Source organism: Pelodiscus sinensis, chromosome 7 (genome assembly GCF_052426305.1).
Source record: "Pelodiscus sinensis isolate ZL-2025 chromosome 7, ASM5242630v1, whole genome shotgun sequence".
Taxonomy (NCBI): domain Eukaryota; kingdom Metazoa; phylum Chordata; order Testudines; family Trionychidae; genus Pelodiscus; species Pelodiscus sinensis.
Genome location: NC_143058.1, coordinates 42,576,887 through 42,594,789, shown reverse-complemented (window position 1 = coordinate 42,594,789; position 17,903 = coordinate 42,576,887). Strand labels below are relative to the sequence as shown.

The following is a 17,903-nucleotide window of genomic DNA, read 5'->3' as shown; positions in this document are numbered from 1 at the left end:
AGAACTTTGCTGTAAATAGTATGCTGCAGAGCAAAAGGATTTCACAAATTTGTGATGTGTTACCTATACAACTGTAAAATAGTGGGGGAGAGGGGAAGGAGGAGGATTCAAAACCTTCCCAAACAATATGCAACTTGTTCAACATCTGTTAATTATCACGTAATTATTTTTACTTACACAAAATGAATTGCTCATATATTCTAAACTTTTTCTGCAACCCCTTTGCAGGTGATTAGATATATATTTGGGGTTAGCTAACCTCTCACTTAGCTGCATATAATATCTCCATTACATGGCCATCACGATTTTACTGTTGTATATTAACAAGCCATAGCTTTTCTAAGTATTAAACCAGTTTTTGCAGAAAAATGTCACACACTGCAGAAAATTATATGCTAAATGAATGTAAATATTTGTTTCCACTTACTCCTCTGCTGAATAGTGAAAAGTAAGGGTTAAATAAGGTTCTTATATTAAAAGGGATTCACTTTTTATTTTGCAAAACAAGTGTTCTTCCCTTGCTGGCTTGACACACATTTTGAGAAACGATTTTAATAAATCAGCGGGGTTATAGTCTGCTGATGCTTTCAGCACATATCCTCCCCTTCTCCCTTACTATGAATTGCTTTTTAAAATAACAGACTAAATCCCAGGGATTTCAATTGGAGTTTTGCCTGAAGAAAGCCTTTACAACTTCATCCAAACTCCAGTGAAGTTTAATTGGAGTCTCAATCGCCTTTAATCACTGCTGCTGAATTTGTCCCCTCTTCCCACGCCTTACATTTCTGTTTTTAAAGTACTTAATCTGCTGCTACTTTGACTAATGTCTGATCACATATCTGCGTCTCAGATCTCGGGGACTGGTGCCATTTAATAACTTGGCTAAGAAATGGATCCCAGTACATAGCACCAATTAAAACCCAGGTAACACATAGGAACAGTCCGGAGAAAAGTGCTAGCTACACTTTATAACGACATAGCCCAATTACAGAACAACAGGGAACACACGCACAACCAAGCACGGAATTAGGACATTAAAACTAAAGGGCAGTATGTGTTACTTTTGTTGAAAGAATATGCTGGTGACAGGTGAAAAGGGCACACACTGATCGCCTGACGCTACCGCTTATTAAAACAGGCGCAAAAACTGCTATTTGTGAAGATTTCAAACCATGCAGATTGGGTTGACACGATTAAAATAGTATTTTTGTGGTTGGTGCTTGGCTCAAATTTCTCGGTTTGTACTAGATGACAGACAACCCTCTCCCATGTGCCTGACCCGCTCCTCAAGCAATGCTCTTAATAGCTCAGCGGGAGAATTTCAGAAGGAAGATCTGAGCCCCGCTGGGAGCGTCCCCTGTAAAACCATGTGCATAAGCTGGAGCGGCCACGGAAGATGCAGCCTGGAGCCCTTCCAAGTAGTCTCGGGGAGTGAGCAGAGTTAAGAACAAGTTGCAACAGGGAGTAGCAGAGAGGAGAGGGCATCTGCCTTGTTATTGCTCCAGGCCCGGAGCTGCTGTTCAGGTAGTTGCCATATGCAGCATTATTGGCAACTTGTTTTTCTGCCCATACAGCGGGAGATCGGTGACTTTATTTGGGGTTTGTGCTTAGCGCTCCCTGAGCGAGCCGAGAAGTTAGGATAAAAGGGCATTAATGAGGGATTCAAAGTGACCGGGCAGTGACCTTGTGTCGTGAGTTTAAATCTGACTATTAATGTTTGTAGGATTTCATTAAGCGTCTGGCGAACATAAAGAAGAAAAACGGCGAATTCAGTTTCATTTACACCCTCGTTTACCTAATGAGATCGCTCCCCGTGGAGACGGGCGGTTCTCGTTTCATCCCGGGAACCTTATGTCTGGCCTTTACCCCCCCTCCCCTCATCCCCCCCGGGAAATGCCCAGCGCTCGCCTCCTGCCACTGGTGACAGCAACATTAGCGTCCAGCCCCCCCCGCTTCCCCGGGAGCTGTGCCAAGCCCGCAGACACCGGCCCCTCGCCCTGCCCTCTCCCCCCATCCCCGAGAGCAGGATCTGGGAGCCGGTACCTGTCCTGACTCCGTACTTCAGCGTGTCCCTGCAATCCACCAGGATCTGCTCCAGGGACTCGGGGTTGTCCGAGAGCTCCAGGTTGAAGCCCTCCATCCCTTCCAGCAGCTGGTGCGGGTGATGGAAGTCCAGGACCTTGGTGGACCTGTCGAACGTCTTCCTCACGTAGTTGAGGAGAATGTCCACCACCTCCAGCAGGAACTGCATGGTCTGCTCCTCGCCATTCTTGGCAGGCAGCAAATCTGCGGGGCGGGACACGAGCACTCAGCGGCGTCTGCCTTGCAAGGGGGGCGAATACGGACCGTCCCCGTCAGCAACCCGCCCGCCCGGGAGCAGCAGAATGGCCGCTCGCAGCGCGGCCGCTAGCGCAGGAATTGCGTGACAGCCTCTGGTATCCGCTGCCAGGCTCCGTCAGCTTCGCTCCACTCCTCGTGGCCGGGCGCGCGGGCGGCCAGGGCACTCGCTAGCCGTGGTGCTGAAAAGCGCCAGTCGCGGCAACGCTGACACCCTAGAAGCTCGTGCGCCGGGGGCAGAGCGAGCTGAGCCACCAGCCCCGGCGAATGACACCTGTGGCTGAAAGTGCTGCAATTCCCCTCCCCCCCCCAGTTACTGCGATGCCTCCTCATCGGATAACTCGCTTTTAAACACACATCGGGAATGAGCGCTCTCCCCACATTAAAACCAGATGTGCTGTAAGTATTCAGGGGATAATGGAGCAGCCCAGCGCTCCGCCTCGCCTCTCCAGCAATGTTCACAAGATACCAGCCGAGCCATGCATCAAAAAGTAACAATCACGGCAGCCCGACACCCTCTCCCCCTTTCAATCATACCTTGTACCGGACAGAAAGAATGTAACGTTGTTAATGGCTGGTTCACAATGAAAAATGCGGGACACTGATTATTTGTTGTGGGACATGCTTAGGTGGGGCAATTGGCGTGACTGCACGGAAGCTGAGCCGATTTACGCCAGCTGAGGATGTGACCAATTGTATTTTAAATACATCTAGGTACCTGTACGTTGATGTTACACATTTTATCTACAACATCCACAGGGTGTTATTCTGACAGTACAATTCTCAGAAAACATGCAAGAGAAAAAAGATATTCGTTATTAAAAAGCAAAATCTGCAGCTAGATGCAATGCCAGAATGACAAACGCTAAAACACTGCTGAGATTAAGCAGGTAATAGCTGTAAGGAGCACTTACCTCTAGCAAATAAATTGGAGAAGTCTGTCTCGGCCCGCCTGAACCTGGCTTCCCTCTCGCTGTTCTCACAAGCCAGCAGGTTCTTGGAAGATTGCCTTTCCTTCAGGGAGCTCACAATCCGACCTCTATCTTCCAGGCTATTGTTTCTTTGCAAGAACCCTACATTATTATTACAAGATCCACAAGTCAGAGTATTCTCACTTCCTAGCATATTTATAAGCGCGAAAAGCAGCTCACCAGACCACAGTTAAAAGTGAGGTTTGTTCTGAGTCTACCTAATGAGGTCAGGAATAAGAGTATTTATGGGGATTATTTGCCTCGAGGACGGTGAGCTCCAAATGACATACACTACAGAAACCCAGCCATGCAAAAAACCAAATGTTCGTCAGTTAGTGCAGTGGTAAATTCTTATTAAGTCGATCCGACAGATTCCACTCCAGTAGCCAGCTACTGGAAGAGCGTTCAGGATGAGTCAATGACATGGCAGCCTGCAGGCGAAGTTTATGGACCTAGGAGACAGAAAGGGGCAGTGATGTGTGATTAAAATCAGAGCCACTTTCTCTTTTCCTCCTCGTGTTGCCATCACGTGAAGGAAGCATGTTAGTGACTGTCTGACCTCGGAGAGCTTTCTGCTCTAAAGGCAGAGGCACTAACCTCAGCGACTTTTCCTCTATTAGAGAGGAGAAATTCATATCAGTAAAAAGTGAGAAGATGCTGATTTTCAAGATTTTCTTCGTGGCCTCGGACAATCTGCTGTCATCGGAGACACTATTCTAACACACAAGGTGATATAGGAATAAGCATTAGGACAGGATTTTCAAACGCGTAAGTACTAGGGATGATGGGCTCCATACAACACCCTAATAGAAAACAACAATATTTTCCGTGCATAGAGAAGACATGAAAAATATATTTTCCATTAAATCAAAACTAGCTAAACAAATTAAACCAGCTAATCCTGTCTCCGGATTTTCATTTACCACCCTGCAATATTGTTTTTCATGGAGACTTTAAACTTTAGACAACACCAACTCTTCAGCCTCTGTGGCTACTTGTCTGTGTCAGACGGTGCCATAGTTCTGTTTTAGTCTGGAATGGCACGTTCTGTCGTAATTCGAAATTCCGAGAGAAATACTAATAAGGTAAACATTTAACTAGAACTGCAACCATCTGGCATCCAAAGGTTCGCACTGACCAATTAGTCTGAAGAATTTGAATCCATCAAACCCAACCACACACTGATTACCTGTAATTCGTTTTCTTTGCTCCGTTCAGTCCGTTTCCCATGGCTAGCTTTCAAGGCTACAAGGCTCCCCTTCTACCCCTATTGCTCGCAGCCACCGGTTCACTAAGTAAGGATTTAATCTCTCATAGGTAAACGGTACGGGGGGCTGACTACTGACGTGTCCTTCATGATTTAGACTTTTGCAAACTGAAAGTTGCAGATACCTCTTGAATATAAGTGTGTATAGGGGAGGGGTGGAAGAGGTATTCTGCTATCAATTACTGCGCAGTAAATCCGAAGGCTCTGGACGTCCTCGGTGTATTTAGGGCTCAGAACCCAGAGAGGGGAGGAAATTGTAGCTTTTTTATTTACATCGAATTCTATATTAAACCACAACGAGTTTACCTCCTGTTGCTACAGTTTCAATTCCAACAGAGTGAAATATTACCTCGGGTGCTTTTCTATGGGTATGAAATAGTATGTGCGTTGACCATAACACTAAATAACACAGTGATAACTGGCTGACACAGTGAACTAACTGGCTACAGAGTAACACTTGTGGAACAGCTAAACTAAGTCACTAGCTGAAAATTGTTGGCCTTAGAAGTGCTTCATTTCAATTTCAAACGTAAAGAAGGAGTTTGTTGCATAAGACCAACACAAACAATGTGGATACACTACTGTAAACCCTCACTACACGAGTAGTAATCCGGAGTCGCCTGAATGTCTAAAGGAAATCAATAAGATTATTCCCATGGTTTACAAGGCTGGTCCCAGTTAGTCGCTGTACTCTGGGATGCCATTTGATAATCATCTCCAAGTGCTCTAGCTTGCATTAACCTCCAATCCGGAATCTTCAGAAAAAATGAATGGACTCTCAGACCTAGTGCATGGTGAAGGGGACTTCTTCAGATATTAAATACATTACGTTATTTCTTACAAAACCACTCACCTAGCCGCAGTTACATTATGAGTAAATGATCCTGTACTAACCAGAGAAACAGGTTGTATCACCTACTGAGGTTGAAATTCTAGGTACAAAGTAGACGAGCATTATACCGCGTATGTGCTCTATTCTAGGTAGTATGATCTGATTTTGCGTTACTGTGTTTTAAGGGAAGCAAATTATTTTCCCATATAAGTGACAAGACATTTAGAGGAGATATTCAGTGCAAACAGTTCTGTAAAAAGGACAACTGCTCTGAAAAAATACAGCAATTCTTCGCTGTTGCAAGCCCCGTATCGCGTTGATATTATACCGTGCAAATAAATATTCCCAATACTAAAAATATTAAAAATATTCCCAATACTAAACACAGGACAGATCTTGAATTACAGGCAAGGTGGTGGAACTACTTCCCGCGAGGCAGAAGGTTGTATTTAAGATGGCTGGAGAAGTTGTCTATTTGCTCAAGAGGTTGGTTAGCTAGCAACTGCTTGGTTGCCTCTTCTTGGTGGCCCCAGTGATTCGGCGGCTGAGAGAGATCTGAAAGGTTGGTTGCATCACTTTACCAAGAACATGGAAGCAGAGTCCTGGGTCCAAATATAAAGGCAGCAATATTTCCCTTGACCTAGTTAAGAAAGAACCTCATAACCCGTCTATGTTGTTATCTAACTAATCTAAAGTGCAATTCAGCAAACGAGATTAATTCCGGAACAAATCAATTGGACAGTTAATAGTGAGTGACAGTTTCATTTAAGCGGACAACGAGAATGTAAGGGGGTATTATCAGTCCTGATTCCCACTTAGCAGCGCTGGTCAACGTAACATGCCACTGCTGCACTCCCAGATGTGAGCCTCAGGCTTCGAGGAGTTTACATAACTACTCTGTAGCCAACATAGGGTTGGCCGCGAGTTGGTCTCTCCCCCCACAACCAAAACTTCTAGGGAAATCTATGGACATTTTGCGTGACTCAGGCTCAGGACTGAGTTGGAGCATTAACTTATTGAGAACCTACAAGAGACAAGGCTGGTTTGAGAGCATAGATACCCCAGGACTTAATTTAGGGGTTGTTGCTGCTTTAAATCCTTTTACCTATAGTATATTCATTTACTTTGTGAAGTTCTCCTCGACTACAATGTTATTTTAATGGAACTTCGTGAGTTCATAACAGAAAGGGAACCAAAGTGGTTAAAAGTTGCACCAATAATAGAATGGTCTATACTGCTTTCTGATTGGCCGGCAAAAGCCCAATATTTTATCTTCTCAACCATTTTTATTTCCTAGGCATCTTCTAAGAACTTTTAAGATTTATAAACGCCTAACTAGTTCATCGGAATGCAGAAAAAGAGTAGCCATGCTAAGGCTTTACTTGAAGGCTGTTTCTATGCCTGGGGGTAAACATATGACTAGACCAAAACGTTATATTAGCTGTATCCCGCTTATGAATTTAAATTAAGAATTATGTTGGAGAGATAGTGGAAGCAGCGAAGAATAAATTACTGTCCATGCTAGTTGTCGCCTATCTGAGAAGACGAAAGCTCTTGCTACAGTCCTTCAAATATTAAATTGCAAGTTATTTTCATTATTTTCCATAGACAGAATTTTTAAAGCTATTTTTCTAAAAATGTACCAGCGGGGAAAGAACTAGAGTCCTGAATCTCGGGTTTAACAACAAATAAAATGGATAAGAGACACTAGCATTTACACTCTGAAGGGAGAATGGGTTGTGCGTGTAAAACCTTCCTTTATAGAAATTACATTTGCAGATCAAATAGACTTCAGAATGAGGGATAGAATTCAGATGTTCCAATTCCTAGCCCTGTGTTTTAACCACACCATAATCCCCCCATTCATACACTTGTACTAGATGCGTCATAAAAATACCTCCGAGGGGTGTTAGTTCCAAAAAAAAAAAAAAAAAAAAAAAAAAAAACCCTAGAGGAGTCATGAGGAAAAGTCCCACTGACTTTCAGTAAGACTTCTGCAGCATCATCACCAGCTTACTGAAAGCAGATGTGATGAAGGCGCCTCTGAACAGTTTTACGCAGTGGAGTGATTCCAGTGATTTCAGTGGGTGTAAAATCAAGTGTTTGTAGAATGGCGTCCCTTCAGCAATGATAGCTGTGTGGGGCTGACACTTTTTTGTGGGTCATGAAAGGGTTATACATGGACTCTACCCATAAGTGAAAAAACTGAGCAGTGTCAGCGAACTACTATCAATAAAAATTAATCCAATCCTTTTCAATAGATTTGCTTATTCAAAGATATTTTCCCCTTTAGACTGCGGCTTTTCATTCGATAAGAGGATAGATTGACCTATTTGCGGGAAGAAATACCACATACATTTTGGAGAAGTAGTTGGTAAAAATATAAAATATCCGACATACAAAAACATTGTCAAAGACCAAGACACTGCTCAACTATTTGCTTTTGCTTTGAGCTGAACCAGGGTTGGCCTTACTATGAGGCAACTGAGGCGGCTCCCTCAGGTGCCAGACTAGGACCCAGAGTGTAGAAAATTGTGTCTGCTGCTGGTGCATATGTATTCTCTCTGCTCTAGATGTACAGAAATGGTGGAGTGCTCTGCTGGAAGAAGGAGGGCGTAAGAGACATAACAGGCAGGCAGGAGAAAAGGGGGAATGGAGGCATCATTTGAGCTCCTCGCTTCAGATGCCAAAATGTTGTGGGCCGGCCCTGAGCTGAACCCTAATGAATCTTATTAAAAGTTTGCGTTCAAAATTAATAATTGTCAACAAAAAGCAGTTCTGCCCGACACAGACAGAAGTGACTCGTCTCGGGTTTACTGTAGAACTCTGTAATTCCATGAGATTTAAGGTCTGAAACAATATTGTGTAAAATGAAGAGGAATAATGAAGTAAATAGCCAAATATCATTGTTCTAAATAGCTGTCATTTAAAACAGTATTTGGCAGCATTAAGATTTTTACGCTATTTAGTTTCCTAAGGTAACTTTTTATTATTGTGCAGGAGCTATATAGTTTATGTGTGTGTGCACTTATACGAGTAAAATAAATGGTATTAGATGAATTACCCTTTATTGTCATCACTATGTATTGTATCGTTTTCGCAGAAAAGAGTGATAAATTAACTAGCACTTAAAATTTAGAGTAAGCCTTCTTGCAATAGTGTCCTTTCCATCTTTGTTTGCTTGCTTAGAAACCAAGTGGTGTCTTGTTTAAATCCCGCCCCACACTTCTTTTCCTTCCTCAGATCCAACATGGTGGGATTGTTCATTTTCAGTTCATTTTATTTAACACCTACGTTGTGATGCTGTGACGTCCCTTCAAAATCCTGGTAGTCTAGCAACACAGAACAAACCCAGCGGTGCGTTACTTTATCAGTTCTGCTTGCCGTGCTAAATTAAAACGATGATGAAAAAGCCCATAGCTCCAGACACTGAAGGGACCGGTAGGGGAACGGTCCATTAAACTCAGATCAGGGGCTATTTATAGAACTAAGCGGCTCCCCGTTAATAGCACCATTGGGTTCCAATGCAACTTCCTTATAGATCAAGGGCTAAAATATATTGCAACCTACATTTTCCTGAATCCAAACTTCCATGTAACAAAGCATCCAGTGAATGAGCTTTGATTAGGGGAGGGGAAAGGAGCTGAAATTCTCCTTTGTATTGATAAAACGCTCTCACCGCCCATTTCACGCACTAAAATGGCCCCCTTACTAAAAGGTAATTGAGAACGGGGAGAAAATAATTCCTATTAATAACGGAGGAAATGCTGCGTAAAAGGAATGATCGTTTGGCATCAGATAACAAAGACCAGACTGTCTTCAAAAGGAAAGGCGCTATGAAGAAATCTGGAGAGGCGAAGACAGCTTGTTATCTGTAAATGAATCTCTTGCTGTAACGTTGCAATCTGATTGTATATTTGTTTCCCTTCCTTCATTTCATGTGCCTGCACGCTGACTGGCTGCCAGCACTATCTCGCAAACGCAGCGCGCTGACGAATTGCTGTTTAATAAGGCTCTCGTTAATCTTTTCCCCCCAGGAGATCCGTATTTTCTGGCCTGATAAGGTTGAAAATTTTCAGACAGTGAGATGTGGCAAAACCCGCCCCGCTGCTCGTTTTTCACAGCCGCTCCCTCAGTCTCGTTTAGCGTCCACAAGTTCTATGCCAGCTCCTGTTCCTGCCCTTTCGCCTCCCCGGAGCCCCCTCCCCAGCTCAGTGGAGCTGTGTCCTCAGACAGGAGACCACAGGGAGCTACAGTGCTCCCCAAAGCTCTTCTCGGAGAGGCAGCCTAGAGACAACGCTTCATTCGTAGCGGATCCAGTAGTGCTGGAATGGGCACCCGTCACCACCACGCCCCCATCCTTCTTCCCCGCCACAGCCACACTCGTACTCGGTCACTTTCTCCCAACCTCAGAGCTGAAAAAATGCCTTTAAGCTCCGGGATGAAAAACTAAAGCGACGCTCGGAGCTCCTGGGAAGCGTTCCGATTGAGTTCACCTGGAGCAGGTTCAAGCACAAGGGGATCATGTCAAATATCCCAGGATTTCATCGTGCCTAGTCCGAGTTAGGGCGGTGCTGTGCCAAGCCCAGCGCTGCCCTTGCTCACGTCTGACAGCAGAGGGCGAAAGAGTCCGCAAAGAGCGGCTCTCACGCAGCCTCCCACGAATTATTAAGAACAGAGTGGCGTGCTTAATGAGTCTGGGGGGTTGCTTCGGACTGCAGCGTTCAGGCTCTCAGTGTGTGTATATGTAAGGGAGGCAGATCTCTTCTCATTTTGTTCCCTTTGCTCAATTATCTTAATACAACCAAGATGGCCAACTAAAGCTTCCCTCTCGCTTTCAACGAGGAGAAAGTGTTTGGCAACAAGAGACTCCCAGGCAGGTGTGGGGTCAAAGACAGAAGAAGGGTGACAGTTTACAAAGGCACATTGCAAACTATGGACAACGTCTTTGCACTTACCACATATTTTGAGACCAATTTTTCTGGTACATCCATGAGCCACATCACACCAGGTGTCGTAAGCTAGAACAAAAGACAGATTCACATAATACAGAACCCACGCACTGAGAGGCGGGGGGGAACGGACGGAAATCCAGATACTTCCATGGGGGAAGGCATCTGCTGCTAAATTGCAACGAAGTACCACCAAATCGATATAATATAGACTCCCTTTCTTCCTCCCTGCCTATCTCCTCTTCCTTTTCCTTAACCACTCATCTTCACTGTCCTATGAGGTGTACAGAGAATTTCAGGGATCATCATTTTAAAAAGGTCTGTAAGCGCCTGGTCTGTGTTGACCAGCATCTGGAGTCAGCCAGGGCAGAGATGACTCTGTCTTCAAATCAGCAGCAACATCGAGATGTCACACCAGCCCGCCCAGAAAGAAAGAAAAGGCATCTGGGACCTGAACATCTAATAATTTATTGGCAGGCCTCCAACAAAATGGCAGCTTAAAATAAACTGGCATGAAATGGGGTCCTGGAAGAGTTCAGGAATTAATTGGGTGAAAAATAGTATTTGACTACATGATCGGACTTGCATGAATAAGCTTCAGCCGGAATGGCAGTGGAAAGCACATTAGTGCGCCTCACGTCTTCTCTCGGCCTCTGCTCCCCACTTTCCAGATGCATCCTTCATTCAAGCCCACCAGGGTTGTTTTCAAACAGAGCATCCCAGCAGGGTGTAGCGCTGAACTGGAGATGGACCAGTGCGGAGACTACCGAAGAAGCAAATCTTGACAATCACATTTCTCTTTGCCTGGTGTTTGTCAGTGTGTGGGGTTTGGATGCCCAGCCTACAGCTACCAGGTGTACGGTCCCCTTACAATGCCAGGCAGCTGCAATGCATAAGTAGCTGGTACGTAAGCGGGCCCTTCCCAGTTGCCCTGACCTATTTCCTCGTAGGACACGATGCTGTATCACCGGAGTCCACGTGAATTCTGACCCCAGCAATGCAAGGGGCTCAGAATGAAAAGATCAGGCCAGCCGCCCGCTACGGACACAAGGCAGGGAGGGGGATGGAGAAAAAACAAAAGCAGGCAGTGAGCGAAAGACTGGAGGGAGGGTGGAGATTAATGGGGGGGCGGGAAGCACGAGTCCAGTCTTTTCCTAACAAAGCCTCCTTCTCTCCCGCCGGCTGGGGCGGCTAACGCAGAGCAGGCTGGGCGGCAATGGGCCCCAGGGGCTGTGATCGCCAGGAGGCGGGTCACTTGGCGCCTGGCAGTAACCGGGAAGGGCGGCAGAGCCATGAATAACACGTGCCCATAGCCCGGGACCCCAGCCCGCCTGGCTGCCGCCATCACGGCCTGTGGAGGCTCTAGGAGCGGCTGATGGCAGTCTGGGCCCTGGGCATCCTTCCCTGCTGGGGGCGCCCCGCCGCAGCTGACACGGCAGGCGCCGGGGGATGGAGCCAAGTCACGGCCCGGGCAGCTCAAGAACGAAGCCCGAGGTCTCCTCGGGAGCCCGGGATTGGGGAACGGGGGATTAGAGAGGCGGGGCCGCCCCGAGGAGCGCGCCAAGCCCGCAGGGCGGGAAGGACGCTTGGCCCGGGGCTGAGCGCTCAGAGCGGGGAGGGGGAAAGAGCAACGGGGCCTCCCCCCGTCCCGGCGCCCTTCTGTGGCCAGGGGCCGGGCACCAACTCAGCCGGCCCGCCCAGCTGCCTCCGGGCCCCACGCAGGACGGGCTTTCCCGCCTCTGCTCTGCGCCCGCCTGAGCGCCCGCGGCTTCCTGCCGGGAGGGGGCGCTAGGGCTCCACGGGCTGGCTGGAGGATAGGCCGGGCAAAGGGGCGAGGGGCAGCAAGAGGGGAAGCTCTGGAGGGCAGGGCACTTTGGGGGCCGGCTGGCGGGGCGGGGGCGCGGGGAGAGAGCCCCTCCGGCAAAAGAGGCAGAGACTAGCCGGGGCTGCGGGGAGGCAGGAGCCAGGGGCAGGAAGGTTGAGCCGAGGCGGGGGCGGAGAATAGACTGGGCAGGACCCGAGTGGAGGCTCAGGACTGAAAGGTGACCTCAGCTGAAGGGAGGAGACTGGCCTGGCCAGGAGGGAGGGGCGGGGGCTAGAGGGGACAGAAAAGGACCCGGAAGGGCAGGAAAGGAGAAAGTGACAGCCTGGAAAAAAGAGTTCTGACACTTCCAACAGCCGAAGGCAACTAAAGGCTAGAATAAGATGGAGCCTGACAGCAAGATCATGGCCAAAGGGAGCCAGGGGCAGAAGAGCACTTATTCCGGGAACATGGCAGCCCTACCCACTCAGTGCTCAGGCGGGTGAGAAATCAGCTTGGGCGGGAGGAGAGCCCGAGAGGATGAGGGAGCTCTGGACTCTTGGGCTATTTCTAACCTATGGATTTGGTTAGCTGGAGGATTTCGTTAAATGCCACGCTGGATGGGTTCTTTTTAGTTTAAACCTTATCATAGCGTCCCTTGACATTTCTTTGCTAATCCAACATATACATAGAAAATAGAATTCTGTATTGCTGGCAAGTAATAGGTTATTTCTTCATTAGACTAATTAATCCGATTTTAGTTCTGACATTTCAGCAAAAGACCCCCCCCCCCAACGACTTCAAGGCTCACACAAACGAACTGTTTTTCAGAAGGCTTTTGCATTTCGTGGCTCCCCCCTATTCTTTCCAGTTGCAGAATAATCACAATAATGACTCTGATGTTCATGCCTCATAGCCCAAGCAGCCCTCTCAGGCTAAAAGCTATTCCTCGCGTTACTGTGCCTGCCAAGCTTTTATTTCTTATTATTCCCCCCTCTTTGTCTCTGGTGATTATGTCATCGAGCTTTTCCCCCTGCTTTCTTTTCTTTGGCAGCTGATTGTCTGAATTGTCTAGGCAGAGCTATAAACCGATTCTCCATCCACCTGCACCATCTCTGCTTCCCACTCATACCTCAATAACTCAAGGCAAATTCTGAGCAATTAGTGATACAGGGCTCTGAAAAGCTACAATTAGCATCCAAATTTCAGTTGATTATAGGCTTCCATGTAAGCAACGAGGAAGCTATAGCATTAGTAGTATAACATGCAAGTCTGGAACACACTTCAGCCCTCTCCACTCCTTTAAAATAATCTAGATTTTCTATTAATCTGGGGAGTTTCTTTTCAAAGTCTCCCAAAATGTGTCTGTAAAAACCAACACAACGGGAGCCAAGGCTTATCGGCATCCTTGACAAATCTAAGGACTAGCTTCTGCCTTTAAAACACCAGAAAGATTAATTATTTTTATAGATAAATTTCCATACCTATTTTAAAGGTACGGAGCAAGGACTTCTAGCTTTGTCGTTTTGTTGCGAATTTGGTTTCTCTGAAGTGCCATGCTAAAATGATAAAGCATCCAAAAGGTTTAAAACGAGAAGAAAAATCAAAACCTACTTGTGGGTCGTAAATTAGTTGGGTTGGGATCCTGAGCGGTGTTGGAGGAGGATGGAGCAGAGGATGCCATCAGTTCAAAAATCAAACTCCTTCGATCCCGTATTTTCCTCCAATATTCCTCTGGTGGATGGACAGTAAAGAATTTACTGGAAGGAAACAAAAGGCGGCTTTAAGGATTTGGTCTCGTGGAAGGATGAAACGCGAGTCCTGTATAGATTAACTAGTCAGGGTGTGACTCGGCGGCCAACAATAAGCAATCAAACTCCTTGTGAAGTGACAGTGTCTGGGAAAGCCTGCACAAAGGGTTGCATCTCCAGTCAGAGAGTCCTTATCACGACGTTCCTTGGCCAGGCGAAAATATTCGCAAAGCAAGCGATGAAAAGGCAAGATCACTGAAGGCGCGGACATTTACTTAGTTTAAAACAGCTAACAGGGAAACATGTCAATTAGAAAATGCTTCGATAGGCTGAGGAGTTAAATCGTTTCTTTGCTGAATGTTGAAACGCTACGCCCTGTACGAATGATGGATTTAGCAGACCGTGAAGTCTATCGCAATTATATCAATGGCCACTGAAGAGGGCAATTATGGCTCGTGTCAAATTGAAACCAAGTTATAAAACAGGCTTTTCAATTATCACTCAAAACGACCTACAATCCCCATAGAATTGTTGCTAATGTGTATTTTATCATAGAATCCCTGAACTATTCATCAGATTAAATATAAAAATATTCAGGCAGGATTGATATTGAAAGATTTAGATCTTCCGGTAACAAAGACACATATTTGCCTATCTACGGGTGGGTGTGTAATATGCATGTATTCATGTATGTTTATAGATGCACGCTCAAACGTACACATGGCTGAACCATGACATTCGTATTTAAGATCTGGCTTAATTTTAAACTTGCTATAAGGGGATACGTAGCTGAATAAAGTGTCTATAATAATATCTTATGGACAGCCTTGCTCTCAGCCAGCCGTTAAGTTTTTCGCAGGTGGACATTGCATCCAACAACCAATTTGGGTTCACTGATCTAGAACCGACGGATCAATGCCTCGCATTGTCCCCGACCCATATTTGGGTCCGATTTATTTTATCCAGAAAAACAAGAAAGAAAATCAAGGTCGCAGTAAATTAAAAAGCCTCCCTCCCCTCCAATACCCAATAATACTCGTTCTTCATTTTCACTGCGTGGATTAAAACCAGCGTTTACACACGAGCCAGTGATTCCAATGGTAAGCGGGCACATACTTCAAATAAACCCAAACCAAAAATACCAAGATATACCTAGAAATTCTAAAGCAGCGGGACTCGCTAGACAATGCCTGGAAGTGAAGTAACAGGTTAGCCCAACAGTCTACTGCACCTGCTGTCTCAAAATGCCCATTATTGCTCTCTGGGCAGGACAGCCACAGGAAAATGGTTTGCGGAAGAGCCCCCCGTTCTGAAAGAGCCTCCTGGAGACTTGAATAAGATAATCTAGCGAGTGGAGTTTAAAACAGACTTACCGCGGAGGAGAGCGAGCCCACACTTACTCCAAGTGTCTAAAACGCCAGGGGAATTCTAACCTTGGAAGGAATCGCCGCTTATAAACTCCGCGAGAAACGACGTCGGAAAACCAGCCGCGCCTCGGAATTTAATTCGAGATGACCTTTCCCCACAAGTGCTTGGATTTGCTTTTTTTTTTTAAAGAGTGAATCGCCGGTTGATCTGTTCAGACGCAGGCATGAGTCACACCGCTGCCACCACCTCCTCTGCTCCAATATGGAAGGCAAGCAGGCAGACGGGGGGCGGGGGAAGAGTGGATCAACCAGGTCAGTTTGCTGGGTTGGAAATCACGCGCCCAAGTGTTGCCTTCCTCGGCTAACGTGACTTTTTTGCAGGTGTTTTGGTCGCCTCGGGGCTTTGTAGCTCGATTATGAATCCAAATCACGGAGATGCATCCAGAAAGACTGAACCTCTGAGTAATACAGTGCGCACCCAACACGCTCCCTTTTCAGAGGGGGCTAACGGGCTAGTAGGAAAGACACTTCCGCTCGGCGATGTAGATCTTTTAAGTTGCCTATTTTATACTGAGCCCCAGAGCATTATTTCAAACACAGTAGAAACGTTCTGTATGTAAAAACGAAGCAGTCGTGGCTGCCAACAGACGATTTTAAAAATCTCTTTCATAGAAAGATATTTATCTTCAACTTTTGCTTCCTTTCAGTCTCTTTTGTTCTAACTCACATCCCACTGTACTGCCATGTATAACATGCGATCGCAGGAATAATTTCAATCAGTGTCTTTGTTAAATGAGGCTTAGCAAAAATACCCCCGTCTTTTCACTATGATCAGAATTTTATACCTCATTCATTCTTTACGAACCACCGCCCCCCCAGCCATGAGTAATTATTTTTGTGAGTCTCCACCAGAGGGCGTCAAAGATCCAGACAGATGAATCTTTTGGTCTTTACCATAGCTACAAGGAACACCTGTTTTTTATGACTTAGTTTAAATGGTTTCATTAGATTCAGGACTTACCACAGACATTCTTTTGCTAAAAATAGATACATCCAGAAAGCCTTTTTGTTTGTAGCCTCAACTCCAAGAATATCATTGCATTTAAAGATGTTTTGCTAGCAATTTCCAATGAGGATTATATTGTTAGGTCTCAAAGGGTTAAAGTAACTAGACATATGACTAAATAAGACTGTATTTAACGAAGACTAGTACATGATTTGTAGGAATGTGCAACTACTTGAAAAAAAGTCTTATGGATGTAAAAAGGAGTGTTCTCCAGACAAACGTTAGCAGCATGAAAGGTTCAGATGTGTATGTATCCTTTTCCGAAGGGCTTGGTAGTGGAAGAAGGAAAAACAATAGTAAAATCTCCGATGTGGAGAGCAAAAATACTGAACGGCAGCACTAAATGCCCAGAATGATCGCTCACCCGTGCAGACGCTCTGCCTTGGAGATGGAGACAGAACGAAAATATTTGGAACACACACACACACACAAATCTTTTAAATCCAGTTTTAAAGGATCTAACAGCTCCAGCCGACACGGATGTTCCCCATCTATTCTTGGAAATATTAACAGGATGTTTCAATTAATGAGCCAGAACTTTTACTCATTACATAGAATGAGACAGAATAATGTAATTATAGATAATTGTCTATTTAATTGTAAATACATTTGCTTATAAGAAATTAATAGAAAATATAGAAATAGGTGCGTTTGATCTTCTATGTCTTAAAACTTTTCCAGCTGTGTCTTAGAGTAATATAAAAAATGTATACATCTCGTCTCAAGAAGAACTCAAAAGCGCAAGTGGTCAGAAGTCAAACTATTAGAAAGGAAAGTGCGTTCAGTGGCAAGCTGAAGATAGAGTTGTTTCATCGCCTGAAACAATAAATCATTAAATGGCATGAACTTCCTGCGGGCTAGTTCTGAAAAGTGCGGGTTAGAATTGCAAGGCAAGCGGACCAGATCTGGCATTTTTAGATCCACGTTTAGCAGGACTCACGTTTTCCAGCCGAAAAGACAATGCGAGAATAAGGGCAGAGCACTCTTGCCTAGGCTCATAGGCTGTATATAAAAAGAAAATTGCGTTCACCCCTACACGTTCACTGGGCAGTCACAAACCAGCGCTGGTTTCAGCACCTCGGACAGCAAGCCCGTCAGGGCAAGGAAGTTCCATGCCGCTGCCTGCTGTGAATTAGCTCATTGAAGGGCAGGCGACGATTCTACCTCACGCCTCTCCTCTCCCTCAGAGGGTTTGTACATACATGCAAACTGCCTGCAAGATTTTTTTGCTTCAGCTTTATGACCCACTCAAATCATTCGAACTAACTCTTGGGGGCAAAGCCAGAAGGCAAGGATCCGTCAGGACCACCATAGTTATTTCACGTTGCTCGTAGTGTCGGAGGTGTGGGGGGAGGGGAGAGGGAAGGGTACCGGTGGCACACGCCGAGCTCTCTCTCGCAGAATGGCACGCAAAGCCTTGAAGTCAATGTAAACCAGGAAAAAAAAGTCTCTCTTCTCTCCCTTCGCCTCTTTTTCGAATCCCCAAAACCTGGGCACATTTACCTGGACAGAGCTCCCGTGGAAACAGCACAGAGCCTGTTTCCCGGCAGATAGAAGGC

General features: G+C 45.8%; 1 protein-coding gene across 2 annotated transcripts in view; it reads right to left on the bottom strand.

The window, feature by feature from the left end:
* Nucleotides 1-16,253, bottom strand: part of GAD1 (glutamate decarboxylase 1) — a 48,932-nt gene extending 32,679 nt beyond the window's left edge. The window contains exons 1-5 of one of the 2 annotated variants that reach the window (XM_006118202.5): nt 15,285-16,253; nt 13,775-13,920; nt 10,366-10,428; nt 3,252-3,410; nt 2,044-2,286 (exon numbers count right to left, since the gene is read on the bottom strand). In XM_006118202.5, the coding sequence (XP_006118264.3) occupies nt 2,044-2,286; nt 3,252-3,410; nt 10,366-10,428; nt 13,775-13,844 (535 nt within the window). In that variant the 5' untranslated portion in view covers nt 13,845-13,920; nt 15,285-16,253. Of the gene's footprint in view, nt 1-2,043; nt 2,287-3,251; nt 3,411-10,365; nt 10,429-13,774; nt 14,144-15,284 lie in introns of those variants that run through there. The other variant, XM_089779756.1, reaches the window with a different exon arrangement.
* Between the last annotated feature and the right edge of the window lie 1,650 nt (nt 16,254-17,903).